Source organism: Mercenaria mercenaria, chromosome 16 (genome assembly GCF_021730395.1).
Source record: "Mercenaria mercenaria strain notata chromosome 16, MADL_Memer_1, whole genome shotgun sequence".
Classification (NCBI taxonomy): Eukaryota; Metazoa; Mollusca; class Bivalvia; order Venerida; family Veneridae; genus Mercenaria; species Mercenaria mercenaria.
The window spans coordinates 47,131,244-47,155,285 of record NC_069376.1 but is presented as its reverse complement, the minus strand read 5'-3'; the positions used below and the strand labels follow the sequence as shown (position 1 = coordinate 47,155,285).

General features: G+C 35.0%; 1 protein-coding gene across 1 annotated transcript in view; it reads right to left on the bottom strand.

Moving 5' to 3' along the window:
- The window catches only part of LOC123543332 (kinesin-like protein KIF13B), a 253,779-nt gene that overhangs the window by 51,635 nt on the left and 178,102 nt on the right, over positions 1–24,042 (bottom strand). The window contains exons 14-16 of the mRNA XM_053525922.1: positions 16,753–16,862; positions 6,031–6,177; positions 1,545–1,707 (exon numbers count right to left, since the gene is read on the bottom strand). Of these exons, the coding sequence (XP_053381897.1) occupies positions 1,545–1,707; positions 6,031–6,177; positions 16,753–16,862 (420 nt within the window). The remainder of the gene's footprint in view (positions 1–1,544; positions 1,708–6,030; positions 6,178–16,752; positions 16,863–24,042) is intronic.

The window sequence follows — 24,042 nt, the reverse complement described above, 5'->3', positions numbered from 1 at the left end:
AACTGTTTCTTAGCGCAAGCATGGCGCCAATAGTAGGTCTTTGTTTATACACGCCAGGACTGGAAATGGTAATACGTCTTGCGGCAGAATTCAGTTCGGGCGAAAATTATTGCGAATTATTCAGCAAAGCAAATAACTAACTCAGTATGTTTGTAAATTAATCAACACATTTGTGCTATGTGACATTTCGTTTAAAACATATTATTAAGTAAGATATTTCATGAAATTTGAAAGCGCTATTTCTTAATGCGTACATGGCGCTAAATATCACGTTGACGTGACGTCAACATAATATCGTTGCATTAGAATGCATATTAATAACATATCAAAATTTAGTTTGTTGGCCTCAGACTTAAGCCTATCATTGGTCACGACGGTTAGAACCTTTCCTGATTTGAACTACTTTCAGTCTGAAGGTTACCATGACCTTTGACCTTCTGACCCCTAAAACAGAAGACATAATCTTCTTGAAAAAATAATTATCCTACAGTTTCACACCCATTGACCTATGCATTGTCAAGCTATTTACAGGAAATTCTAGGTCCTTATGACCTTGACCTTTTGAGACAATAAACCCTCAAAATAAGGTGGTTCATCTTTCCTAATTAATCATATCCTTCCTATCATTGAAGGGAACCATAACAAACATTGTAAGAGAGAAAAGCTCAAATTCAGTTAAATTCTCCTTCACTTTAATAGATACATAAGATAAAGCAATCATAATAAATTTTGCTGCTATTAGCTATATCAATAGATTTCTTGTTCAATAATGCTGAAATGTTCTCAGATAATCACTGTCTTAGTTTTGTAAAATATTATGGCATTAAAATGTCTCTCCTTTTTGTTATGTCTTGAATAGCTTGTTTTGCTGAAGCCTAAAATTAATTTTATGTCAAACAACACACTTTCTTTTTGTGTGTGTGTGTGTGTGTGTGTGTGTGTGTGTGTGTGTGTGTGTGTGTGTGTGTGTGTGTGTGTGTGTGTGTGTGTGTGTGTGTGTATGTTAAGTTGGGTTTTTCTAAATACAGTTGGTAATGCTATGGTGTCAATTGTTTCTTTTTCGTTTTTACTTCTGGTGGACATTGCTTGTACTATCGAACATATTGACTGAAAAATTTAAGGAAGGCCTACACATTGATAACCATCTTTGTGTGCAATAGAGTGGTACTACTAAAACAAAGCCCATGGCTACTATAGACTGAGTTTGGAGACAATCCATGAAGTAGTCCTTGAGGAAACATGTTGATGACTGACACTGAATATTGAACACCAATGTAGCCAACAATACTAATAGGTCATCAATTAGCCTTTTGGCGCCAATGTACTATCGCAAAAAATTCTTACGAGCATTATATATGGAAATTTTCAAAAAAATTTCCCTAATGCACTAATCAATATTCAGCCCAGAAAAACCATTGCTAAACAGTTAACAACCCCTTTCAGAATCTTTTTTTTTTATCTGCAACACAATCTTGGAAACACTATAATGTAAAGAAATGCTTGCTTGATACATATTTCAAGACTGAAGAGTCCATGTCAGTTACCTTTCCTGGGCCCACTGTTGATATTTCCGCTGAATTCCACTTTGAACTCCTGTTGGGGTCATTACAGGTGGGAAGGGCATTGATGGTGTTCCGGGCGACATGAGCTGGTACCTTAACTGCTGCATCTGGCGCTCGTACATCTGCCTCTGTTGTTCTAGAGCCTCTGAAATTACAGAATATGTCCTTCTTTAAAATGGTTTCTTTAATATTTAATTTAACAATCTTCTGCAGTACATTAGTACCGTCAATGACATTTTGTCATTACAGAACCAACTCATTGTCAGAAAAATATCTCATGGCCATCCCTCTATTGCTTCACAATAATATTATGTCATTTTTGTCTACCTAATAAGTATTTCTCTGTTCCTATTTAAAACATTCTTTCTATACCCACTTACCCAATTACTGATTCCAACTTAATGCACCCCTACCTACCAACTGACAAGTCACCAATTGCAGACATCCTCCACCTTTGGTTTTTCAAGGTTTTGAAGTGAAAAGTTCAGATGAAATCATGAGCAATTATTTGTATACAAAATATAATCCTATTACTGGTCTACTGATTTCTTGATTGACAATGGCGACTGGTTACTTGTCTGCATCTGCCTATGTTTTTGCCAACATCTACGGAAAAGTTTCTTCACATGAACTTAATTTTTTCTCCATGTGCATACTTCATTGACAATAACGGACCTTTCACAGCTACACAGTGTCTGAGCAATACAAACAGAATTTCAAATTTACTTCTCACATACTTCAAGTCAATGTACAGAAACAGGAGATAAGAACAGAACAAAATGCCATGTCTTTTTTTAGGATTTGTTCAAAATACCAGTTAATTTGATCCAGCCTTTTCTCCAAAGACTGATTAAATTTCTAATGCTTTGAATCTTATTTTGCATTCCAAGATTCCTAATGCTAAAGGAAATCAGATCACACAAAAAAACCAGAGCACTAAGTCTTTTAAAATGGAGCAGAAAATATTATCATACTGCAGAAAAACAACAATAAATTCCCTCGGGATGATATCTTTTCCCAATTTGGGATAAATGTATATGACAAGAGCATAGCCAATCAATGTTAAATATGTAATTTCCTTTCTAGAAATTGAAGGAAATAGGTGGCCTTAGGTTAGATACTGTACTGAATGTATTTTTCATCTCAGAGCCGACTTGAATGACGATAAAAAAACCTCAAGCCTGGGTCTGACGATAACAAATAATAAATAGTATCAATCCATTTGAGAAATGTTTGTTACGTAGAAATGAGCTAATTAGTTGCTGCCATTGACAAATAAATATGAATTATTTCTTGGTATTACGAAAATATTTTGATATTAAGCAAATTATTTGACAGACAGACAATGCTTCAAATTATAATAATATCTGGAATCTTGTGTTGAGTCATTGTGTTGTTCAGCAATAAAGTCTTTTTTAAATTTTTTTTTTTTTTTTTTTTTGCTGGATTTGTCATATGGCGACTTTCCAGCTTTAATGGTGGAGGAAGACCCCAGGTGCCCCTCCATGCATTATTTCATCACGAGCGTGCACCTGGGTAGAACCACCGACCTTCCGTAAGCCAGCTGGATGGCTTCCTCACATGAAGAATTCAATATTGATAATGATTAATCAACAATCAATTTATGTACTTCACTGATCAACCTGGAAAATATAGCTAATTACTGCTAAGGATTAAAAAAATTTCAATATTCTATGGAATGACTAGCTACTGCATAAAACAGGACCTTCTCAGTAGCTGAACAGCTGATGTTTCCGCGAGTATGTGTGACAAATTAGATTGTACTGATTTCCTTTAGATGTACAAGAACAATGTGCTTGTTTTTCTTGGAGAAATAATAGCTTTGATGTGAAAATCAATACTCCAGACTGTTTTTTAATTCTTTTTTCTTTCTCAAATGACACGCTATTAAGCTAATATCCCCCCAAAATGGGCTGTTTATCGCATCTGTACTGTTAAAAAAAATCTCTGATGTAGAATTAGGTTGGATAAATCCATTAAAAGTATTGGTTTATTTATCAAAACAGAATTTGACGTATTGCAGTCCATATTCAGTGGCCAAAAATGCAATTATTAAATTGAACTGTTTTCAGTCTTCTGGAATCAAAAGATAAGCTAAACCCTCTCACATCTGAGTGGTTAAATTTGAGCATAAATTTGAAATAGTCCAATGACAATGTCACATTCCGAGTCTGGTTATGATAAGCTCTTCCTATTTGACACAAAAATTACTTCACTGTATTAATTGACATAAAGAACTCCTGAACAACTTTTTGAACCTAACTGATCACAACCCTGCTATTTTTCTAGTTTCGAGCCCTTTTGATACCAGAGCAAATCAGCCAGTTCTGCAGTTCTCAGTACTGCCTCAAATACTATTAAAACATATTGTTTTCTTTTATTTTAAACTTTCACTGATTCAATGTTACCCTAAAAACTCAAATATATTCACTAGCCTGTATATTACTGTTTTGAACTGTAGGGTAATTTGATACAACTCATAATTGGTTTCCTATTCATATTTCCTTTGAGACGAATGTCTCAGGATTTCAACATGCTTTCAGTATATTCTAAATTTCCTACTTCTGTTCTTCAATGATTTTCAATACCAATTTGATCTTCTTTTTTTCTTAAAGATAGGCAAATTGTTTAAATCCCTCAAGTATATTACACTGTAACTAAGAAAATTAGAGTTGCGGTTAATATGTTTTCTCTCAAAATATTTTAGAGTAATCAGCGAATGTTTACGAGCTGTCAACATAGAAATTAAAAAATAATTTCAAATAAATATTATGTGTGTGTTCGGTTTAACGTCTCAAATAAATATTAGGTTAATTATTATAGACATGACACTAACAAACTAATTCAGAGAAAGAGGTATGCTTCAATTTGATTCATGTATTCATGAAATGAGTAAAATAAAGGTATCTGATTTTTTTTTAACTTAAACAAATTCTTTTATATTTCCTAAAATGACAACTTTTAATGATTACTGTGAAATTACTAATTTTTCTTGAGGAATAATTTTAGCAGCTAAATCAATCCATATAATTTAATCCCAACTGACAAGTGAAAGTCCTATTCATTTAAAGTTCAAAATCTGAAAACTGCCTTTTTGACCCAAACCTAGAAACCTTTAGCCAGCTGACAGTAAGTGTGCATGGATGTGCAGGCTGATCATGGTCTCCACTGTTCGCTATACAGTCAGTAAACTTTCAGTGAACACCCCTTTGAAAAATAAATGGTACTGCCCAAATTGAATGATAGACCAGTTCATTTCAGAAAATAAGCAGGGTAAAGGTTATATGATTTCATAATACTCTTGTAAATATCAATGTTGAAAGGTGGAAAACTGGTCATAAATGTCTACATGAATACTTAAAATTATAGTACAAATATATAACAATAAATTACTAAGTTTATTACGGCTTTACGAGAAAGTTCTAGCAAAACAAATTGTCAAAAAACGGCCGGTATCTTCTATTATTCATTTCTGGAATATTTCCGACATAAGCCATAAAACCTATGATTTTAACTGTATCAACATTTATAGGGGTTCACTATTTCTATAATACAGCAAGAGCAGACCTTGGGCTAATTTCGCGTTGTCATATTCTAACCTAACAAGCTCAACAACCTGTCCTACAGACATACTAAATGTTTTTGATTATTGATCACTTGGAAGAACAATCTCAATGAGCAGTGGTACAGAACTAACAGAACTAAGCTTACAAGTCTTTAACCTTTATACTACTATATTTCTAAAATAGACTAGTCCATCATTCAGTTTGGGCAATACCATTTATCATTTGAAGGGGAGTTCACTGAAAATTTACTAACTGAACAGCGAACAGTGCAGACCATGATCAGACTGCACGGATGTGCAGGCTGACCTTGGTCTGCACTGGTCGCAAAGGCAGAATAACTTGCCGCCAGCAGGCTAAAGGTTAAAAGCATTTTTTTTTCTTGTCTCTATTTTCAGTTCCTGCAGCCCCAGTATGTAGTCTTGGATCTGTAAGAATTAACTAGAAATTATTCTAAGCAAGGAAACTACGGATCAAGTTTGATAAAGATCTGTCTAGCAGTTCATGAGAAGTCCTCAATTAAATACACAGGACACAAGTCTACTCACCTATACTCATTCATCGAGTCTTCTGCACTAGTGAGCTAACCTTTAGCCTGCTTAATATCTAAAATGGACTGGTCCATCATTCAATTTGGGCAATACCATTTATTATTCAAAAGGGTGCTCACTGAAAATTTACTGGCTGAACAGCGAACAGTGCAGACCATGATCAGCCTGCACGGATATCTTGGTCTACACTAGTCGCAAAGGCATAATCACTTGCCGCCAGCAGGCTAATGCTTAAATAAGTAATTTCCTTTTTAGAAATGGAAGGAAATAGGTGCCCTTTGGTTTGATACTGTACTGAAAGGCTAAATAAAACAGTAAAACTCTTATACAAACCTTGTTTATCTTCCTCGTACTGTTTTTCTACTGCACTGATGGCCTCGGATATAGGATCATTACTGAATTCTTTCATCATCAGCTCCTGCTGAGCAAACTTATAGTCAATTGTTTGATCTGCATCTTCAGGATTGTTTGTTGTTGGACCTAAAAATAAAGAAAAAGGCCCATAATTCTTAATAAAATCTATAAGAAGACCATTTGGAAGAAATAGAATGCAACCAAGGAAAATAATAGCAGACTCGGTTTGATTGAGTCTGTTCATGAATGGTAATGAATGTGCAACAACGCTCCCTAGGTAGCACTGGCTTAAGCAAAATTAAGCCATAAACTAATTTTTTCCTAACTTTTGAAGTCTTCTATAAAAAAAAACCTCTTGCTTTATCAAATTATTCTTATTCAAAAGTGGTGAATAAACCTGCCATTTTTACACAAGGGTTCAATATTAAAGCAAACTTCTCCAAAAGATTCCTATATAAAAATCTCCAAACAGGATCTATCAAGATATCTGCACATTTAAAACAATCATTTTACAAGATATGATCTATTATTCCATGTATGACCTCAAAAATATTCTCAATGCACCAACAAACTGCATATGTATTTAACCACTAGAAAACAGCCATGTATAGTCACGAAAGACTTTATTTAAACCCAACAGAAATTCTGTAAATGAAACAGAACTATTGTTCAATAAAATTCCAGAAAAATGTACATCAACAATGCTGTCGCAAATAAATTTATTGCTATGAGGACCTCCATTTGTTTGTTTTTTCCCTATAAAAATTGTAGCTTTTATCCTATTGGGCATAATGTTAATAGTGAAAGTCCATTAGAATGGTGTCCATGTAAAAAGAGCCAAAAATTATCACCAGAACAAAACAATGAAAGAGCTGTAACATTTGTTCTGCTAAATGAAAGTGATGTTGTGTCCATTAATCAATCACCGTTTTTTGTCACGAAATGAAATTAGTAAACATCCCTATGCAATTACCGGAATGAGCACAACTCTAAAATTAAATAAACATCAAATAAAACTGCTTTCAAAGCAATGTTTTTGTACTTTATTACAAAACGGGTTTTAATCTGGCCAGTCTCTATGATAGAATGTGCCGAACAATACATCTGCACGAGGGAAAAACGACAAATGCAATTACATTGTTGAAGAATTACAGCGTTTCATTTAGTTACGTTATCTATAAATAGCTGAAAAGCTTTTAAAAATAAGATTGTGTTTCTACGGGATGGTGTTTCTATCTATCCTTTAAAATCTAAAATGGAAATTTTCAGAGAATTAGTTGACAAACAGAAACAATCCATCCTCTTTTGCAACATCAGATAAAATCTGATTTAAACGGAAATAAATCCTGATATATGTTGAATCATTTGTAATTTGAAAAGTAAATAGAAAGTAAAAAAACAAAGTGTCATTCCTGAGCAATATCACTCACATGCAGACAATTTCTTTTTTTCTATAGTAAATCTTTGATATGCAAAAGTACACTGAAGGAATGAAGCTACACTTTATGCCATTCTCATGAAATATATAATATAGATATTGATCTATATATTTTATATATTCTGTAAATGCTGAAAATTATTTTTTAAAATAAATTCATATTTCTATCTGCTATAGTAAATCTCTTGATACACAAAGACTTATTAGTACAATGAAGGAATGAAGCTGTACTTTATGCCGTATTTGTGAAATATAAAACTTTAATATTGATCTTTATTTTATGCTAACTAATGAAATACTGTATTCTATCAGTTAAATATTTTTATATCTCATCACCCACACTGTGAAAATATGAAATCTATATTTTCACACTGTGAGAGATATAGCTCCGCCCCCTCATTACATTGTGTATGAATTTTAAATTTTTTGGTTAAAGCAGGATGAAAACTGTAGTCGCACTTTGTTATTTATAGTGTATTTCTTGTTTCAAATTATTTTGCCTAAAAAGAATTTCATAACGTTGTGCAGCAAAAAATAAAATAAAATGGAACTTTCTAACGTCACAACACGTCTGACGTCATGTCTGTTTACGCACGTCTGTTTCCCGCACTGAGATTAAAAATTGTTGCAAAATGCACATCTCAACGTAATTGAGCATAAAATAAAAAGAAAATTTGTTTGTTTTTCGTGAATATAGAATATATCTCACCTTGAAGTGAGAAAATGTTCACATTTTCACGAGCGCTATAGCGCTCGTGAAAATATTTGAAATTTTCTCACTTCTCAGTGAGACGTATTCCATATTCACGAAAAACAAACAAATATCCTCTCTATATATTTTATATATTCTGTAAACGTTGAAATTTCTTTTTTAAATAAATCAATATTTTTCTTTACTATAGTAAATCTCTGATATACATAGAGGATATTTGTTTGTTTTGAGTGAATTTGAAAATTTTCTCACTTCGAGGTGAGATATATTCTATATTCACGAAAAACAAACAAATTTTCTTTTTATTTTATGCTCAATTACGTTGAGATGTGCATTTTGCAACTATTTTAACCTCAGCGCGGGAAACAGACGCGCGTAAACAGACATGACGTCAGACGTGTTGTGAAGTTATAAAGACGCAGGCAACATAAAGTTCCATTTTGTTTTATTTTTTGCTGCATAACGGTATGAAATTCTCCTTAAGTAAAATAATTTGAATCGAGAAATATACTATAAAGAACAACGTGCGGCTACAATTTTCATCCTGTTTCAAGCAAATAATTTAAAATTCATACACAATGTAATGAGGGGGCGGAGCTATATCTCTCACAGTGTGAAAATATAGATTTCATATTTTCACAGTGTGAGTGACGAAAATATGAATATATTTAACTGATAGAATACAGTATTTCATTAGTTAGCATAAAATAAAAAAGTACACTGAAGGAATGAAGAATATAAAATTTTAATATAGATTTATTCATTTCATATATTCTGTACACTGTCCTATTTCTTTTTTAAATTAATATTTCCAGGTGCATCTCAAGGAGCGTCCCTTTAAAAATACATTTTGATACATACACAAAGCTAACCTACTAAAGGATACAATAATTCCATTTTAGAACTATACTCCTCTCCATTCCTGGTTTAACTGTAACAGTATTGACTATTTCAAAATATTACAAACCTTCTACATTATCGCTATAAAAACCTATACAAAAGTAAACAAGATCGAGGCTATCTAAAACTATTTAAAGTCATCCTTTTATTAGAGTATTTGTTTACAGTAGTGATTCATTTCCTAGTTTTAAATCCAGTAATTAGAAACCACAATGCTTTGTACATCTTCACCAGCTGATGACCAAACTTCACAAAAACTGAAATTCAAATCCTTAATTACTTGAATGATACTTAAAAAAACCATTTTGGTATCAAATTTAATTTATCTGACTTTATTACAAACATATTTTCCAAATATGATTTTTGGCAGCAACTGAAGTGACTCCCTCACTCAATTTAAACAAACATTTTTTCTCTCAAAAATCTATAACATGTACTGTGGAAATGACTAGCATAACAAACTTACTGATATATGATTTTTGCAATATAATCAAAATAAAAACAAGAGCTGTCTCCATAGGATGACATATGCCCCCGATGGCACTTTGAATGAGTAGTTATGGCCGATGTTAGAGTTTAGGACCTTTGACCTACGGAGCTGGGTCTTGCGCGCGACACGTCGTCATACTGTGGTACACATTCATGCCAAGTTATTTGAAAATCCATCCATGGTTGACAAAGATATGGACCGGACACGCCCATCAATGCACTATCCTTTAAAGTCTAAGTGTGACCTTGACCTTTGAGCTACGGACCTGGGTCTTGCGCCCGACACGTCGTCTTACTGTGGTACATATTCATGCCATGTTATTTGAAAATCTATCCATCGATGACAAAGATATGGACCGGACACGCCCATCAATGCACTATCCTTTAATGTCCAAGTGTGACCTTGAACTTTGAGCTACGGACCTGGGTCTTGCGCGCGACACGTCGTCTTACTGTGGTACACATTCATGCCAAGTTATTTGAAAATCCATCCATCGATGACAAAGATATGGACCGGACACGAAAATTGCGGACAGACTGACAGACCGACAGACGGTTCAAAAACTATAATATTATGCCTCCCTTCGGGGGCATAAAAAAAAATGGGCAAAAGGGAGTAAATCTTGCTTTTGAAAAATTGAAAAAGAAGAAGGTGAGTCCAAATGTTGCTAAAAATGATGTAGTTGTGGTTGCTGAAATAAATGGACTGGGGTCGGATAAACCAGACTTTCAAAATCTACAACTACCCGATCTTGCACAAATGATAAATAGCATGACATGTGATATGAAATTAATGTCCCTGAACATGCACCGCATTAACACTGATATAAAAGGTATGACAGACAATGTGCATAAGCGGATAGATTCAGTTGAAAAGAACGTAAATCAGAAAATTAAGGATACTGAGCAAATGATCACAAATAGTATTGATAAACGTTTCAACAAAGAGATAACAAAATTAAAACAGTATGTTGGAGACAATGGTAAAGACATTCAAGCAGAAGTCAATGGCTCCATTGAAGAAAACAAACAATCCATTGAGGATATCCAAACTACCCTTGCTGACTTGCAAGGACCTAATAGCATGGAAAGTGGCAAATCATTAAACACAGTGCTAAGAAATGTACATGAATCATCGTCTGAGAGCACGGTTCAAAAAGTAAATGATATATTCAAAAATGGTTTGAAAATTTCAGTGAAGGCCATTGCAGCAGAAAGGAAAGGTGTATTGGATGCCGATAGAAACACTGGGTCACGTGTTATTGTGGCACGCCTTGCGTGCAGTGAAGATAAATCAACTGTTATGAAGAAAAAACATGTTCTAAAAGGTCATAGTCAATATGCAAAGGTGTTTATCCACGCGGATCAAAGTAAAGACGAGAGAATTCAATCAAGCAACTTCAAAAAAATTATTGAAAGTGTGAAAAATGGTAATGTTAGTGATCTGGAAATGCGCGGTTCAAGATAGTGTCAAATACAAGTAGGAATGAGAGTAACGGTAACAGTTCTAGTCGCGCCAATGATTTTAATCAAAGAAACAGTATAATTATTCAATGAAAGAACCAGTAATAGGTATTCAGCTGAAATAACAATAAACCGATTCTCAAATGGGAGAAGACCAAACTCGAACAGAAAGCAAAATGGCAATGGATGGAGACCGTCCACAAGGGGTAGTAGACATTAGGAGTTATTATGCGGCTTTTGGAACGTTAAGGGTTGGAACATTAATGAATCGTCAGATAACTATATATTAAGGGAAACATGTTTAAATTTTTGTAAATGTGATATAATTGGAGTTTCTGAAACTCACCTAAAAAATGATGAATGTTTATATGTTGAAGGTTATAAATGGGTTGGTCAAAATAGAAATAACCTCCACAAAAAATCTAAAACAGGTTCTGGTGGTGTGGGATTTTTTATACGAAATGCTGTTTTTAAAGATTTTAACCAAGAGATTTTAGATGATAATTTTGAAGGCATTTTATGGTTAAAACTTGTATGTAAACATGACAGTATGTTAAATATACATATATGTGTTTGTTATCTTCCTCCTCAATATTCTTCAAGGCAGATTGATGTACATGTTTTTTATGAAAATTTGTTATGTCAAGTTCATGCTTACCAGTCTAATTCTTCATTTATGTATATATGTGGCGATTTCAACAGTCACTGTTCAGATAACCTTGATTATATACCTGGGGTAGATAACATCCAAGAAAGACATGTTGTAGATTTTACTCTAAACAGTTATGGTAACTTTTTAACTGATTTTTTAGTTGATACAAATTTTTGTATTTTAAATGGTAGAAATTTCATCAAAAATGACTTTACTTTTATTGGTCCACAAGGAGCTTCAAGTGTAGATTTTTGTCTTGTTCCCTATGAACAACTCAATAAGTTTAGCAGTTTTGAAGTTATTAAAACACTTGATTTAATGTCTGACTCGGAAAGTTTCTCTAAAGTTAACTCAAATACTGTAAAACCTGACCATTCATTTTTACGATGGAAATTGTCTTTTGACATTTTTGCAGAAATTTGTGATAATGGTTTTACAGAAAGAAATATTACTATAGACAAAACTGTTTATGATACCAAGAATTGTCCTGAAGATTTTTTGTCAGGAAGTGAGGTTATTCAAAAGTTAAATGAAGTTATTATTTCTTTAGACAGTATGAGTAATACACAAAAGGAGCTGGATACAAATTATGAAAACCTTGTTGAAATCTTTCACTGTGAAATGTCGGATAAACTAGATCATAAAACAGTTAAGCTTACCACTTCTAGGCGTACCAATAAGAAATTACGTATGACTAAACCATGGTGGACAAGTGAATTGTCGGGTATGTGGAATGACATGAGTAAGGCTGAAAAATCTTGGTTAAAATGTACCTCTCATGAAAAAAAGAAGCTTAAACAAGTATATGTAGAAAAGAGGAGGCATTTTGATCGTTGTGTTCAAAGGGCTAAGAGAAAATATGTTATTCGGGCACAAAATGATATAGATGATCTTTTAAGTACAAAACCAAATGAATTTTGGAAAGAGATTGGAAAGATAGGAATCGGAAATGAAAGAATTAAAAAAAATATACCTTTCGAAATTGTAATGTCAGATGGTTCTATAAACAGAAATGCTGACCATGTCCTAGACAAGTGGGCGCATGATTTCTCCTGCCTTTTGTTTTTTTAATAATTCATTATACATAAAACATTGTTACACACGCTAATATAACATAATATATAGCAGGCAGTATGTTTTAAACCCTATTCTAACACGATCTGATCCATTTTCCTATTAAACAAAGAAGGCTGAAAACAGTCAATGATGTACTTTAAAGTCCTTGGTAACGTGTTAGAATCAAATTATATATCTCATTTAGTGATTTGCTCTTAATAATAAAATCATTTTTTGTCATTCAGATGCGTATTATTATAATTCCTTCGCATCTGAACTCCAAACAATGATTTATTCAGGGACAAATCACTAAATGAGATATATTATTTCTTAAATATAACATGATATAAAGCAGGTGGTCATAGTCTGTTATCATTCTTGCCCACAAAATGCTATGGTATTCATCATCTGATAATGATTACATAATTGGCAAAAAGCCTGACGTGCATTTCAGAATCAATGATTTATAAACTAAGAAAACAGATCATTTACATTCAATAACAATTTCAGAAACAGGGTATAAACACATTGTTCCCAGTGTTTTGATCATATCAATTATATTTCTGGTGAAAAGATTATCAAGAGGGTCAGACCAAGTTTAGTTACCTTAACCTCTATTCTGAGTTGTTCATGAGAAGTTGTTAAATGTTGCTTTTTCAGCTCTGGTAGTAACTGTGTGCAGTGGTGAAGGACAATTTGTATAAATATAAGTGTCCCATGCAATTGTGCTACAAAATTTACTCAAGATCAATCAAGTGGTTTATAACCTTATATTAAATTTGACCTAGATTTCATTAAAACATCTTCACAAACAATCTAACCATGTTTAAGATAAATCAGGTAGGTCATTAAGCAAGTTGTGCAATGATCTGACCTAGTGACCTAATCTCTAATCCAATAGTTATCCTAGATTGTAAACAGAAAATTATTCAAAATAAGTCTAATAAGATCAGGTAGAAAATAATTATGACTTTTCAACAATATATAATCCTATTTTAGACTTGGCCTTGATTTCACAGACACAATACAAGTGTTATGAAAATCAGGTAAAAGATGCAGTCTCTAGCAAGTTAACAATGTGTCTTTAGTACCTGATATAGTGGCAAAGCTTTTCACCAAATATTAGTTTAACCTGATTTCAAATCTTAATCACACATGAAATATTCTGGCAATGTCCTCTGATCAAGCAGAACATGTTAATAAGATTTTTCTACGATTTTATATAGTGACCTAGTTTTTGACCTCTTGAACTTGACCTAGATTTTATAGAAACAAAAATAACATATGACATTCAAGAAGAAAATGTGGTCTCTAGGGTAACAACAAGACTTTCCTATTACCTGACCTAGTTTATTTTTGTTTGTTTTGGGTTTAACGCCGTTTTTCAACAGTATTTCAGTCATGTAACGGCGGGCAGTTAACCTAACCAGTGTTCCTGGGTTCTGTACCAGTACAAACCTGTTCTCCGCAAGTAACTGCCAACTTCCCCACATGAATTATCAGAGGTGGAGGACTAATGATTTCAGACACAATGTCGTTTATCAAATAGTCACGGAGAACATACGCCCCGCCCGAGGATCGAACTCGCGACCCCGCGATCCGTAGACCAATGCTCTTACCTACTGAGCTAAGCGGGCGGGCTTGACCTAGTTTAAGATCTCAATAAACCCAGAATTGTCTTTGACTTGGATTTCATAGAGACAAAAATCCTGAAAACAATATATCATAATCATGACCTCTAAGAGTGTGAACAAGTCTTTTTTTATCATTTGACATAATGACCTAGGTTTTTGACCTCTGGTAAACAGGCTTTGAACTTTCCTTGAATTTACTGAGACAAACATTCTGACAAATATTTCTGAATATGGAGTACAGAATGAGGCCTCTTGAGAGTTTAAAATGTTTTTCTATGACATGACCTAGTTTTTTACCTCAGGTTACCTGCTTTTGAACTTGTCCTAGAATTTATAGGGTCTACAATATATTTATGACAAAGATTTATGATTTTTAAGTAGATAATGTAGCCCCTACAGTGTTTACAAGGTTTTTCTACAATTTGACCTTTTTGACCTTAGATGAACCAGTTTCAAACTCATCCTAGATTTTGCAGAGGGAAACATTCTAAATAAGTTCTTTAAAAAAAGATTTTGGCAAATTTTTGACCTCTAAAATGTTAACTGTAAAATTGCTGACTATGTACAATGTACAACTGACACTGGTATGTAAATAGCTCACTTTGAGTGCTGCGCTCAGGTGAATTTAAAATGTGGATTCAGACAACATATCCTGGAATATCTGCCTATAATAAAAGTGGATTCAGACACAAGATATTAAGTACCCACACATAATAAATATGGAATCAGACAACAGACATTGGCATATTTGCCTATAATAAAAGTGGGTTTAGACACAAGATACTAAGTACCCACACATATACTAAATAGACACTTGAGAAGTCACCTATACCGACACTGGAGCACCATCTATACTAACAGCTCACAGGGGGTCTGGTATTTATTTAAAAGAACAATTGTCATAAATAACAGACAGACTTCTGAACTTTAAGAGTAATTTTCATTAGTAAAAGATGCTGAGCATAAATCAATTTGTTCAGCTTAGTTAAATCCTAATTATTTTGGTATAAATTGTACAACATGACATTTTAACCAGACTGTTGAAAATCAATATACTTTTAAGTACTTTTACACTCCATCAGAAATAGTTGCCCTCAACTTCATAAGAAACTGTATAGAAAGGATAAATTGGCCTTATTGATTAGCCTTAGATAGAACTATATAATCAAAAGTGGAATTCTTTCCCAATGGCAAAATGTAAACACAGGGGGCATTTTAAATACACAAAGACTTAGAAAACCTATTTACTTTAAGGCAGAACTCAAATTGACTCTTGCCTATCTACAATAGATTCCATCAAAATGTAAAATCAATTTTCTCTTGATAGATAATTTTACTTTCAAAGCCAGTATTGCCAAATATCAAGATAAGCCTTGAGAAAAAAAGTATATATCAATGTGTATAATTACAAACCAAGAACAACTTAAAATTTAGATCAATGTTGTATGACCTGAGAGAAAACAAACTGTATATTCATACTAAAGATTAGAAATAATTCACCTAGAGTTTATTTGGTAATATCCTTGACAATGTCAGTATCAGCGAGGGTTCAATTCCTAGCTTGGGTAGACTTTTAAATCCACCAAAACACCATTAATTTGTGCAGTGAAAATGCAGCTGTTTTTGTTTTTTTTTATTTTGTTGAGTTGACATATATATAACAAGTGGTTTGGTGATTTTCCAGTGTTTGAAGGAGGAAGAAGACAACAGGTGACCACTGAAGCATTATTTCAGATATATGGGTAGAACCAATCACCTCCTGTTAGCCAAGCTTATAACTGCTTCTTCATATGAAAGAATTCTAAAGCAAGGTTTTGAACCCATAGCAGTAAGGGACAAATGATTTGTGGTCAGCTACCTGAACAATAGCATCCACCCACCACACCCCAGAGGTCCCTATGCTGTGGCTGTAAATACATCTCCTAGTGCTTACAGTCCCTGTTTGGCAATAAAGTCCATTTTTCTGAGCATTTATGAGGTTTTGAAAGACACACAACTTTAAGGCCAGACTACTTACTGTTAGGCCAGATTGCTTACTGTTAGGCCAGACTGCTTACTGTTAGGCCAGATTGCTTACTGTTAGGCCAGACTGCTTACTGTTAGGCCAGATTGCTTACTGTTAGGCCAGACTGCTTACTGTTAGGCCAGATTGTTTACTGTTAAGTGCTGTTACCATACCGAATCTGGTTTGGTTCCCGGCTTCTATAAATATAAATGGTAAACAGCTGCTTCATTATGAACATGCTTTTTATGGCTGAATATAATGTTGCAGATTACAGGTTCTATTTCAAATTCATGACCATCATAGCTCCAGACTTCCAGTAAACTAGACCTACTGCAAACTTTTGATACTTACTATTTTGTATTGGTGTATTTATGCGGAAGAAGTGGTTATTTCCCCACAATATCCTATCACCATGTTTCACCTTGGTGCACTGATGTATAACAGAGCCATTCACACAAGTCCTGAAACATAAAAGACAACATGCTTGCGAAAATTAAACAATAACTCAGTACATGGTATCTACTTTCCAACAACTCTGGGCAATTTTTTAAGTGAACTAGAGATGCTTTTGGGGGCAAAACTGCACAAGAAATCAGAGTGTTTTTGGTAATTCAAGGGCCATAATTCCGAAGTGCCTAGGCCGATTTGGCTAGTTATCGAACTTGGCTGAGCACTTATTGGCAGACACATTTTGTTGAAGTTTGGTTAAGATCGGATGAGAAATGTTCGACTTAGAGTGCGGACAAGCTTTGTGACAGACACACACACACACAGACACAGAGAGACAGACCAGGGTAAATCAATATGTCTCCAACACCAATCAAAAATGTCTGAACAATTTTAATTGTTGGTGCTGCTCTGAAGATGCTATAACTACAACAACAACATCTATAAAGAAAACAAATTAAAAGTGCTTGCTCAAGCTCACATACTTCATACACCACCCTGCGCTCGAACTCATCCTCGGGTCCTGGCAAAATATCTATATAATGTTTAATTTTCAATGGCTACCGATAACTAGAAGAAATTTTGCTTGTCCCATTAAGTTTGAGTGAATGCAGTTCGACCGTATAATTATTATATAGAAATTTTCACCCATAAATGGAGAATTTTTGTCCAATATTTCACTTGTAACTCCTTTTTTTCAATCTTATTCTTTGTATAACAAGAGGGCCATGATGGCCCTATACATCGCTCACCAGAGTTGATCTGGCCTACTGACCTAGTTTTTGACCCCACATGACCAAGAGTTGAACTTTGACCTAAAGATCATCAAGACAATCATTCTGCCTAAATTACATAAAGATTTGGTTACAACTGTGGCCTCTGGAGTGTTCACAAGCTTTTCCTTTTCCTTTTGACCCCGCATGACCCAGATTCGAACTTGACCTATAGATTATCAAAACAAACATTCTGACTAATTCTTATGAGTTTCAAACTTAAATTGTGGTCTCTTAAGAGTGTTGAAAAGATTTTTCTTTGATCTAGCCTAGTGACCTAGTTTTTGACCCCACATGACCCAGATTCAAACTTGACCTAGAAATGATTAAGACAAACATTCTGACCCAGTTTCATAAATATTGGGTCACAACTGTGGCCTCTAGAGTGTTCACAAGCTTTTCCTTTGATTTGACGAGGTGACCTAGTTTTCAATCCAACATATCCCAGTTTCGAACTTGATCTAGATTTCATCAAGACTAACTTTCTGACCAAGTTTCATAAAGACTGGGTCACAAATGTGGTCTCTAGAGTGTTCACAAGCTTTTCCATTGATCTGACCTACTGACCTAGTTTTTGACCCAACATGACCCAGATTCAAATCTGACCTAGAGATCATCAATACTAAGATTTTGATCAAGTTTCATAAAGACTGGGTCACAAATATGGTCTCTAGAGTGTTTGCAAGCTATTCCTTGTTTTTGACCCCACATGACCCTGATTTGAACTTGACCTAGAGATCATCAAGACTAATGTTCTGACTAAGTTTCATAAAGATTAGGTCACAAATGTGGTCTCTAGAGTGTTCACAAGCTTTTCCTTTGATCTGACCTACTGACCTAGTTTTTGACCCCACATGACCCAGTTTCAAACCTGACCTACAGATCATCAAGACTAACATTCTGACCAGGTTTCATCAAGATTAGGTCAAAAATGTTGTCTCTAGAGTGTTCACAAGCTTTTCCTTTGATCTGACCTACTGACCTAGTTTTTGACCCCATGTGACCCAGTTTCAAACTTGACCTAGAGATCATCAAGACAAACATTCTGACCAAGTTTCATAAAGATTGGGTCACAAATGTGGTCTCTAGAGTGTTCACATACTTTCCCTTTGATCTGACCTACTGACCTAGTTTTTGATCCTACATGACCCAGTTTCAAACCTGACCTACAGATCATCAAGACTAACATTCTGACCAGGTTTCATCAAGATTAGGTAAAAAATGTGGTCTCTACAGTGTTCACAAGCTTTTCCTTTGATCTAAGCTACTGACCTAGTTTTTGACTCCACATGACTCAGTTTCGAACTTGACCTAGAGATCATCAAGACAAACATTCTGACCAAGTTTCATAAAGATTGGGTCACAAATGTGGTCTCTAGAGTGTTCACATACTTTCCCTTTGATCTGACCTACTGACCTAGTTTTTGATCCTACATGACCCAGTTTCGAACTTGAAATAGAGATCATCAAGACTAACATTCTGACCATGTTTCATAAAGATTGGGTCACAAATGTGGCCTCTAGAGTGTTCAAGGCAAATGTTGACGGACTACGCACGACTGATGCCGGACAATGGCTGGTCACAATAGCTCACCTTGAGCACTTTATGCTCTGGTGAGCTAATAAATTTTAGTAAGTTCACGTTCAATCCTGCAAAGCTATATTCATAATACTGTTCACCTTAATCAATGATAATTCACAGCAAACTTAAATGGCAACTACATAAAGTAAACCTGTTACTGATATGTCACATAAAATTAAAACCTGTGTTAATGACAAATCCCTGGGTGAGCCATAAGTAAAGAAAATTGTTACTACACTGGTATGTCACATCCATAAATGCAGAATTTTGTCCAATATTTCCCACTTTAATCCTATTCTATAAATCTTAATTCAAGTAAATTCAGATCAATCATTTCTGCAAAGCTATATACATAACATTAATTAATGATAAAATTCCATGCCAACTAGAAAATGCTTTTGTAAAAAAGCGCATGTCTCCCCCAATGCAAAGTCCTATAGGCAAGAAGTCAATAGGGGTCAGGAGCGAAAGTCAAAGAGACACTGATGTTTGGCTGCAATAGGGATCATCTACTTGGCATGTCCAGTCATCCCGCTAAATTTCAACACTCTTGGCCTAGTGGTTCTCAAGTCACTGTTCAGGCTCCTGTGACCTTGACCTTTGATCAAGTGATCTTGAAATAAATAGGGGTCATCTACTCTGCATGTCCAATCATCCTATTAAGTTTCAACATTGTAGGTCAAGTGGTTCTCAAGTTATTTCCAAAAAATGATTTTACATGAACAGGCCACTGTGATCTTGACCTTTAATAGACTGTCCCCAAAATCAATATGGGTTATCTACTCTGCATGTTCAATCATCCTATGAAGTTTCAACATTCTAGGTCTAGTGGTTCTCAAGTTATTGATCGGAACTGGTTATCAATGTTCAGGCCCCTGTGACCTTGACCTTTAATGGAGTGACCCCAAAAACAATAGGGGTCATTTACTCTGCATGAACAATCATCCTATGAAGTTTCAACATTCTGGGTCGAGAGGTTCTCAAGTTACTGATTGGAAATGGTTTTCCATGTTCAGGCCCCTGTGGCCTTGACCTTTCACAGAGTGACCCCAAAATCGTTAGGGGTCATCTACTCTGCATGACCAATCATCCTATGAAGTTTCATCATTCTGGGTCAAGTGGTTCTCAAGTTACTGACCGGAAATGGTTTTCAATGTTCAGGCCCCTGTGACCTTGACCTTTAATGGAGTGACCCCAAAATCGATAGGGGTCATCTACTTTGCATGTACAATCATCCTATGAAGTTTCAACATTCTGGGTCAAGTGGTTCTCTAGTTATTGATCGGAAATGGTTTTCCATGTTCAGACCCCTGTGACCTTGACCTTTGACGGAGTGATCCCAAAATCGATAGGGGTCATCTACTCTTCATGACCAATCATCCTATGAAGTTTCAACATTCTGGGTCAAGTGGTTCTCTAGTTATTGATCGGAAATGGTTTTCAATGTTCAGGCCCCTGTGACCTTGACCTTTGATGGAATGACCCCAAAATCGATAGGGGTCATCTACTCTTCATGACCAATCATCCTATGAAGTTTCAACATTCTGGGTCAAGTGGTTCACAAGTTATTGATCGGAAATGGTTTTCAATGTTCAGGCCCCTGTGACCTTGACCTTTGACGGAGTGACCCCAAAATCAATAGGGGTCATCTACTCTTCATGACCAATCATCCTATGAAGTTTCAACATTCTGGGTCAAGTGGTTCTCTAGTTATTGATCGGAAATGGTTTTCCATGTTCAGGCCCCTGTGACCTTGACCTCTGACGGAGTGACCCCAAAATCGATAGGGATCATCTACTCTTCATGACCAATTATCCTATGAAGTTTCAACATTCTGGGTCAAGTGGTTCTCTAGTTATTGATCGGAAATGGTTTTCCATGTTCAGGCCCCTGTGACCGTGACCTTTGACGGAGTGACCCCAAAATCGATAGGGGTCATTTACTCTTCATGACCAATCATCCTATGAAGTTTCAACATTCTGGGTCAAGTGGTTCTCTAGTTATTGATCGGAAATGGTTTTCAATGTTCAGGCCCCTGTGACCTTGACCTTTGACGGAGTGACCCCAAAATCAATAGGGGTCATCTACTCTTCATGACCAATCATCCGATGAAGTTTCAACATTCTGGGTCAAGTGGTTCTCTAGTTATTGATCAGAAATGGTTTTCAATGTTCAGGCCCCTGTGACCTTGACCTTTGACGGAGTGACCCCAAAAACAAAAGGGGTCGTCTACTCCAGCAGCCCTACAACCCTATGAAGTTTGAAGGTTCTAGGTCAAATGGTTCTCCAGTTATTGCTCGGAAATGAAGTGTGACGTACGGACGGATGGACAGGGCAAAAACAATATGTCTCCTGGGGGAGACATAATTAAACTAATGGCCATTACATAAGGAAAGAGTTACTGATATGTCTCATAAAATTTAAACCTGTGTTAATGACAAATCCTATTGTCATAAGTAAAGAAAATTGTTACTACACTGTTTGTCCATAAATGCAGAATTTTGTCCAATATTTCACACTTGTAACTTCTATAAATCTTAATTCCAGTAAATCCAAATCAATCAGTCCTGCAAGGCTATATACATAACATTAATTAACGATAAAATTTCATGGCAAACTAATGGCCATTACATAAAGAAAATGTTACTGATATGTCTCATAAAATTAAAACTTATGTTAATGACAAATCCTATAGCCATAAGTAAAGAAAATTGTTATTACACTGGTATGTCACATCCATAAAATGCAGAATTTTATCCAATATTTCACACTGTCTTGTAACTCTCTTTAATCCAATTCTATAAATCTTAATTCTAGTAAATTCAGAACAATCATATACATAACATTAATTAACGATAAAATTCCATAACAAACTAATGGCCATTATGTAAAGAAAAACATATCACTGACATGTCTCATAAAATTAAAACCTGTGTTAAAGTACAAATCCCAGCCAAAAGTAAAGAAAATTCTGTTATTTCACTCATATGTCACCAAGTTTTTCCTTAAGCAAACTGACTGACCACAGGATGTCTCAGACATTATTCATTAAGCAATGTGATAGTCTGTGGAAGTCCATTAAACAAAAGTATTCCCTGTTGAATAGATGTGTCTATCAGCTACAGTTAGCAGTCAACATTACTGCAGGTGTCTATAAAGAGATTCATTTTCTTTCTTTCTGTTTGTCCATCTCGCATTTTTCTTTTTTCACTTTTATTTGTCTGGTGGCGATTTTCTAGGTTTTAATGGCAAAGGAAAAACCCCATGTTGGCATCTCAGAAAGACGCTGAGTGAAAGACAGTACGAAAATTGAAAAAAGCTGTGCATTTTGTTTCACACATTTCTAACATTTCTCACTGAAACTGTATCCACACATATTGCAATCCGATATTGTCAAATATATTTTGAACGAAGATATTTAAGAAACTGTATTTTCGTCAGTTTGCAATCGTCTATAATAAAAGGTTGAACCCTTTATACTTTATCACTGAAGCAGGAAAATATTACCCAAAATGTTAAAATATCAAAAGAGTTTAAAGTTCAAAAGGGGACATAATTTGACCAAAATGCAAATCAGAGTTATGGGTCTTGATGCTATCAACTAGTTTTATAACCCCGAAGACACATGTGAAGTTTCAGCTTAATATCTGTATTTGTTCTGCAGATAGTAACTTGAACGCAAAACTTTAACCAGAATTTTCTAAGTCCAAAGGGGGGCATAATTTGGCCAAAATGCAGGTCAGAGTTATGGGCCTTGATATTATAATTAACTAGTTTTATAACCCCGAAGACACATGTGAAGTTTCAATTCAATATCTGCCCAAAATACATGTCAGACTTATGTGACTTGATCCAGTGAGCTTGGTAATTGATCTAGACAATAGCTGTCACTGGACAGCTCGCTCGACTATTCTCAGTGCTTGATAGTATAATATAAGCAAAGAGTAAAACTTTAACATTGCAATAAGCATATTCTTAGTTCAAAAGGGACCATAATTCAGTCAAAATGCTTGATAGAGTTGCCTCCTCTTTTTAACAGACTGGGGTCATGATGGTAAACAAGTATGCAAAATATGAAAGCAATATCTCAATGGACTTTGCAAATATTTGGGGTGGTACGCAAACTTTAACATTTATTCTAAGTCGAAAAGGGGCCATAATTCAGTCAAAATGCTTGATAGAGCTGCCCCCTCCTTTTTACAGACTGGGGTCATGATGGTAAACAAGTATGCAAAATATGAAAGCAATATCTCAATGGACTTTGAAAATATTTGGGGTGGTACGCAAACTTTAACATTTATTCTAAGTTGAAAAGGGGCCATAATTCAGTCAAAATGCTTGATAGAGTTGCCTCCTACTTTTTACAGACTGGGGTCATGATGGTTAACAAGTATGCAAAATATGAAAGCAATATCTCAATGGACTTTGAAAATATTTGGGGTGGTACGCAAACTTTAACATTTGTGTGACGCTCACGCTAATGCCGACGCCGGGGCGAGTAGGATAGCTCCCCTATTCTTGGAATAGTCGAGCTAAAAATGAAAAATTAAGTTTCAAATCTATATGCCTTTAAGCAGTAGCTGTATGTTACATACTTGCACGCAAAACTTTAACCAGGGTTTTCTATGTCCAAAGGGGGCATAATTTGGCCAAAATGCAGGTCAGAGTTATGGGACTTGATGCTATCAACTAGTTTTATAACCCTGAAGACACAAGTGAAGTTTCAATTCAATACCTGCATTAGTTTTGGAGATAGTAACTTGCATGTAAAACTTTAACCTGAATTTTCTAAGTCCAAAAGGGGGCATAATTTGCCCAAAATACATGACAGAGTTATGG